The following is a 6,422-nucleotide window of genomic DNA, read 5'->3' as shown; positions in this document are numbered from 1 at the left end:
CAATATTCTTCTAGTCTATGAACATGGATGCCTTTCCATTATTTTATGTCCTCCTTAAGTTTTCATCAGTGTTTGTAGTTATTCTTGTAGAGCTCTTTCACCTTGGTTAAATTTATTCCTACATTATTTCCTTTTTGTTTGTTTGTAGCTATTGTAAATGGAATTGCTTTCTTGATTTCTTTTTCTGTTAGTTCTTTATTGGTGTATAGAAATGCTACTGATTTTTGTACATTGATTTCACGTCCTGCAACTTTATGTAATTTATCAGTTTATCAGTGGTAGGAGTTTTTCAGTAGAGCTTTTAAGGTTTTCTGTAAGATTATATCTGCAAACAAGGATTCCTTACAGTTTGGATGTCCTTTCTTTTTTTCTCTTGTCTAATTGCTCTGGCTAGGACTTCCAGTACTGTGTGTTGACTAAAAGTGGTGAAAGTGGCCATCCTTGTCTTGTACCAGATCTTAGAGAAAAACTTTGAACTTTTCCCTGTTAAGTATAATGTTGGCCTTAAAGTTCATTGTGTTCAAGTATGTTTCTTCTACCAACTTGCTGAGAGTTTTTATCATGAGGGATGTTTAATATTATAAAATGCTTTTTTTTCCCTGTCTATTGAGATGATCATATGATTTTTATCCTTCATTCTAATGATGTGATATATCAAATTTATTGATTTGCATATGTTGAACCATCCGTGCATCCTGGGATAAATTGCATTTGATCATGGTCAGTGATCTTTTTAATGTGCTGCTGGATTCTGCTTATTAGTATTTTGTTGAGAATTTTTGCAACTATGTTCATCAGGGATATTGGCCTATGGTGTTCTTTTTTTGTTGTGTCTTTGCCTGGTTTTGGCATCAGAGTAATGCTGGCCTTATACAATGAGTTTGGAAAAATTCTTTCCTCTTCAGTTTTCTGGAACAGTTTGGGAAGAATTGACTTTTGTTCTTCTCCAAATGTTTGGTAGAATTCCACAGTGAAGCCATTGGGCTTTGGGCTTTTCTTTAATGGGAGACTTTTCATTACTGATTCACACTTACTGTAATTGTTTTGTTCAGGTTTTTGGTTTCTTCTTGATTCAATCTTGTTAAGTGTGTCCAAGACTTTATCCATACTCCAGTTTGTTGGAGTATGGTTGGTTGTACTAGTCTCTCTAGTGATCCTTTGTATTTCTGTGGTATGTTTTAATGTATAGTTTTTAAATTTCTGATTTTATTTGGGTCTTCTCACTTTTTTCTTGCTTTGTCTAACTAATGGTTTGTCAGTTTTGTCTGCCTTTACAAATAAATTAACTTTGTTAATTTTTTCTTTTTTGGTCTCAATTTTATTTCTATTCTGATCTTTATTGTTTCTTTTCTTCTATTCATTTGTGTTTGGTTTGTTACTGTTGTGTTTCTATTTTTGTTTATTTCAAGAAGTTTAAGAAATTTACTTACTAATTTCTTCTTTGACCCATTGGTCATTCAGAAACATGTTTAATTTTCATGTATTTGTACAAATTTGCAAGTTCTTGTTTCTCATTTCTAGTTTTATTCCATTAGGGTTAGAAAAGATACTTCATATGATTTCCGTTCTTTTTAACTTGTTTAGATTTGTTTGTTCACTGCCTAACATGTTCTGTCCTAGGGTATTGGTCATGTATTGATGAAAAGAATGTTTATTGTGCAGCTGTTGGATAAAATGTTTTAAAATGTCTGTTAGGGTCATTTGGTCTAAAGTGCAGCTTAAATCCATTTTTTTTTTTCTTGTTGATTTTCTATCTAGATGATCTGTCCATTGCTGAGAGTGGGGTGTTGAAGTCCCCAACTGTTATGTATTGGAGTATAGCTCTCCCTTTAGAGCTAGTATTTTGCTTTATGTATCTGGGTGCTTTGGTGTTGAGTGCATATATATTTGCAGTTGTTATATCCTCTTGCTGAATTGATCCCTTTTTCATTATATAATAACCTTGTCTCTTTTTACAGTTTTTGATTTTTAAGTCTGTTTCATCTGATACACATAAAGCTACTCCTGCTCGCTTTTGGTTTCAGTCTGTATGTGTCTTTACAGATGAAGTGAGTTTCCCGTTGGTAGCATATAGTTGAGTCATTTAAAAAATTGCATTTATCAAGTCTATATCTTTTATGTGGGCAATTTGTTTGCATTCAAGGTTGTTATTGATAGGTGAGGATTTTTTCCTCTCATTTTGTTAATTGTTTCTGGTTGTTTTGTATATCCTTTCTTCCTTTTTTGCTCTCATAGTTTATCATTGAGGTTTGGTGGTTTTCTGTAATGGTAAGATTTGATTCTGTTTGCTTTATCCTTTGTGTATCTGCTCTAGCAATGAATTTTATACTTTTGTATGGTTTTATTATAATAATTTTCATCTTTTTTTCCTTCCAGATATAGGACTCCTTTGAGCAGTTCTTGTAAGGCCAGTCTAGTAGTGATAAATTCCCTCAGTTTTCACTCGTCTGGAGAAGACTTTTATTTCTCCCTGATTTCTGAAAGACAGCTTTGCTGGATACAGTATTCTTGTCTAGAAGTATTTTTCTTCCATCACATTGAATATATCATCCCATACTGTCCTGGCCTGTAAGGTTTCTAAGGAAAAATCTACTTTTAGGCTGGGTGCGGTGGCTTATGCCTATAATCCCAGCACTTTGGGAGGCCAAGGCGGGTGGATCATGAGGTCAGGAGATCGAGACCATCCTGGCTAACATGGTGAAACACTGTTTCTACTAAAAATACAAAAAATTAGCCAGGCGTAGTGGCAGGCGCCTGTAGTCCCAGCTACTCGGGAGGCTGAGGCAGGAGAATGGTGTGAAATTGAGAGGCTGAGCTTGCAGTGAGCCAAGATCGTGCCACTGCACTCCAGCCTGGGTAAGGGAGTGAGACTCCATCTCAAAAAAGAAAAAGAAAAAAAAAAAAGGAAGAAATCTGCTTTTAATCTAACAGGGACTTCCTTATATGTGACTTCTTGACTTTTTTTCCTGCTGTTTTTAGACTTCTCTTTTGACAGTTGGACTATAATGTACCTTAGGGAAGACCTTTTTAGGTTGAATCTATTTGAGGACTTGTGAGGTTTTTGAATCTGGATGATTTTTATATCTCTCTCCAGACTTGGGAAGTTTTCGGTTATTTTATTAAATAGGTTTTCTACACCTTTTCTTGTCTCTTATCCCTTTGAAAGTGCCATAATAGGAATATTTGCTTGCTTAATGGTGTCCCATAAGGCTTATAGGCTTTTGTCAGTCCTTTTTTTTTTTTCCCCACTGAATGGGTAATGTTAGACTACTTATTTTTAAATTCAGAGATTCTTTTGCTTGGTCAGGTCTGCTATTGAAGCTCTCCATTGTATTTTTTTATTTTATCATTGAATTCCTCAGCTGCAGAATTTCTCTTTGGCTCTTTTTTATTCTATTTCTTTATGGAATTTGTCATTCATATCATGAATTATTTTTCTGGTTTTATTGAATTATCTGTATTTTTTTTGTATTTCGTTGTGTTTCCTTAAGGTTATTATTTTGAATTCCTTTTGTTGATTTCTTTTTCACTGGGGTCTGCTACTAGAGAATTGTATGTTCCTTTGGTGGTTTCCTATTTCCCTGCCTTTTTTTTTTTTTGAGACGGAATTTCACTCTTGTTGCCCAGGCTGAAGTGCAATAACACCATCTCAGCTCACTGCAACCTCTACCTCCCGGGTTCAAGCTATCTTCCTGCCTCAGCCTCCCGAGTAGCTGGGACTACAGGCGTGCGCCACCATGCCCAGCTAATTTTTGTATTTTTAGTAGAGATGGGGTTTCACCATGTTGACCAGGATGGTCTTGATCTCTTGACCTCATGATCTGCCCGCCTCAGCCTCCCAAAGTGCTGGGGTTACAGGTGTGAGCTACTGCACCTGTCTGCTTTTTGTTTTTGTTTCATGCGTGACTGTGTTGATGTCCTTGCATCTAGTGAAACGATTCCCTTTTCTAAACTCTGTAGAGTGGCTTTTATAGAGAATAACTTTCACCTGCAGTTGAGTGTTTTCTTGTTTTTCTGTTTTGTTTTGTTTTGTTTGAGACGGAGTCTCACTCTGTTGCCCAGGCTGGAGTGCAATGGCGTGATCTCGGCCGACTGCTATCTCTGCCTCCTGGGTTCAAGCAGTCCTCTGCCTCAGCCTCCCGAGTGGCTGGGATTACAGGCGCTCACCACCATGCCTGCCTAAGTTTTGTATTTTTAGTAGAGACGGGGTTTCACCATCTTGGCCAGGCTGGTCTTGAACTCCTGACCTTGTGATCCACCTGCCTTGGCCTCCCAAACTGCTGGGATTACAGGCATGAGCCACCGTGCCTGGCCCACCTGCAGTTGAGTTTTATTTTATTGGTTGAGAAGGGTGTAGTGATTGTTTCCAAATAGGTGCAGTGGTATAGTATCCATGTAACTTCTTTAGCTGCTTTCAGTATCAGCAATAATTGTGGCACCTCAGTGGCATAGGTTGTAGAAGTTTGTGGCAGCAGTGGTAATGTTCTTGCTGTCGAGGGCTTTTGGGGTCCTCCTCGTCTCATTTTCCTCACAACAGGAGACTTAGCTGAGGGTGTCTAAGACCTTTTTGGTGTCAGATTTGTCATGGCCCATAAGCAGCTGCAGTGGCACTGTATTCTATGTGTAGGTGCTTGGAGCAGCTGTGGGTTTCAATGTCTAGGCTCTGCATCTCATAAACCTGTTTTGTCATCTGGGTCTTGGGGTGCAGGTTTGCTTGCTCTGGCTGTGTTGGATATAGGTTGCCCACAGAGCCAGGATCTATGACACTGAGGCACCCTCTAGCAGCCCGGGCCAGGGGGATTATGGGTTGTAGCTGTGATTCTCTTCCTGGAGGGCAGGGCACAACACTGGCCTGACTCCTGGGAAGAGTGGGTACTTTGAAGGTTTCGGCCTGGGAAGCAGGATGTGGCTACAATTCAGGAATTTGAGCCAGTAGGGTTCTCATTTGGAGCTCACTTGAAGTCTCACTTGGATCTCAGGGGATGAGGTCCTGGGTAGTAGTGACTCTAGACCTTGAGATGGTGGGACTTGGCAGTATTCAGACTCTGTGAATCCGGGTGCAGTAGCAGCAGGTACCCCAGAATGGCAGAACACAGCTGTGATTTGGGCCCCAGGAGAGGAGGTAGGGAATAGCACAGTGATGACTTTATTCCCCAGGGAAAGGAGTATCTCAACAGCTTAGACGCTGGAGGGCTAATCCAGTTCCAGAGAAGCAAGGTACTAGAGTTGTTTGGCCTGTAGGGTGGGCTATCTAGGTCAGCCATAGGTGTTTGTCTCGGATATGGGGTACCTCAGCCTGAGGATGTGTAGCTGCTCAGCTCAGGCAGGGCACCAATTTCCCAGGGAGTGATATGCGCTTCTAGCTTTGGCCTGGTGGGGCGTGACTGTTCTGTGCAGCTCAGGCACATTTCCCTGCGATGGAGGGTGCCACTTCAGCTTGGGTACTGGAGTGTGTGACTCCTCTGGGTGGCCAAGGCACTGTTTCAACTTGGGAACTGGGGATATGGGACTGCTCTGAGTGGCCAAAGTCCTGTTTTCCCAGAGGGCAAGATGCCACTTTTAGCTGTGGCCTGAGGGTGTGAGAGCAAGTGTAGGTGGACTGACTCTGTTTCCACTTGGCCCCACAGGCAAGGGTGTACCAACTGTTTACAGTTGTCTTGGGGATGGGCCAGTGGACTGGGGTGGTTCGGTGGTGGCTTAGTCTCATTGATGAAGGGAATCTGTGGCTACTTTCCCCCAGAGAAATACACATTCTGCCACAGTTCCAGTTCCAAGGTGGCATAGTGCAGTAGTCTTTTGCGCCACAAGGGTGGACACAATATCTTCTTTCTTGGGGGAGCACAGCTATTTGGACTCCAGGTAGCTCCCTCAGCTGGTGTTAGTGCCTGTGAGGACTGCAGGGACCCCACTGATGAGGTCTGTAGGTGTCCAAGTTGTTGGTGGAGGCTGCTGGTATTCTCTTGTTTACATCCTTGCTTTAGGAAGAAATTCCTCCTGGTTCCCAGATGATCTCAACTCTGGGATGGAGTGATGAGATCCCAATATTTCCTTCTTTCTCTGTGGCCATCCTGAGTTTCTGTGTGCTCACAAGGGTTTCTGTTATTCCTCTGATGTACTCTAGTGCTCTCCCTCAGTTATTACTTATTTTTATTTTTAGAGACAGAGTCTTGCTGTGTTGCCCAGGCTAGTTTTGAACTCCTAGGCTCAACCAATCCTCCTGCCTCGACTTCTCAAAGTGCTGGGATTACAGGCATGAGCTACTGTGCCTGGCCTGCCTCCTCAGTTATTTTTGTTAAAATGTAGTTGTTGGTTCATTGTTGTGGTTGCTTGTTGGGGATTGGGGAGAGATGAGCACTAGGGCCTTCTAGATGACCATCTTGCTGACGTCAGTCTCTGGACTTCTGTTTTTGTGTTTGGGGCTA

General features: G+C 41.3%; 1 protein-coding gene across 3 annotated transcripts in view; it reads left to right on the top strand.

The window, feature by feature from the left end:
- The window catches only part of TBC1D15 (TBC1 domain family, member 15), an 86,525-nt gene that overhangs the window by 25,574 nt on the left and 54,529 nt on the right, over nucleotides 1-6,422 (top strand). Inside the window, exons 2-3 of one of the 3 annotated variants that reach the window (XM_011978506.1) lie at nucleotides 1,053-1,128; nucleotides 2,784-2,794. The exons of the other annotated variants lie outside the window; for them this stretch is intronic. Coding sequence (XP_011833896.1) covers nucleotides 2,792-2,794 — 3 coding nt within the window. The 5' untranslated portion in view covers nucleotides 1,053-1,128; nucleotides 2,784-2,791. The remainder of the gene's footprint in view (nucleotides 1-1,052; nucleotides 1,129-2,783; nucleotides 2,795-6,422) is intronic. 3 annotated transcript variants of the gene reach the window in all.

The sequence above is a fragment of the Mandrillus leucophaeus genome, unplaced genomic scaffold (assembly GCF_000951045.1).
Source record: "Mandrillus leucophaeus isolate KB7577 unplaced genomic scaffold, Mleu.le_1.0 Scaffold196, whole genome shotgun sequence".
Classification (NCBI taxonomy): Eukaryota; Metazoa; Chordata; class Mammalia; order Primates; family Cercopithecidae; genus Mandrillus; species Mandrillus leucophaeus.
This window is presented reverse-complemented; position numbering and strand designations above follow the sequence as displayed.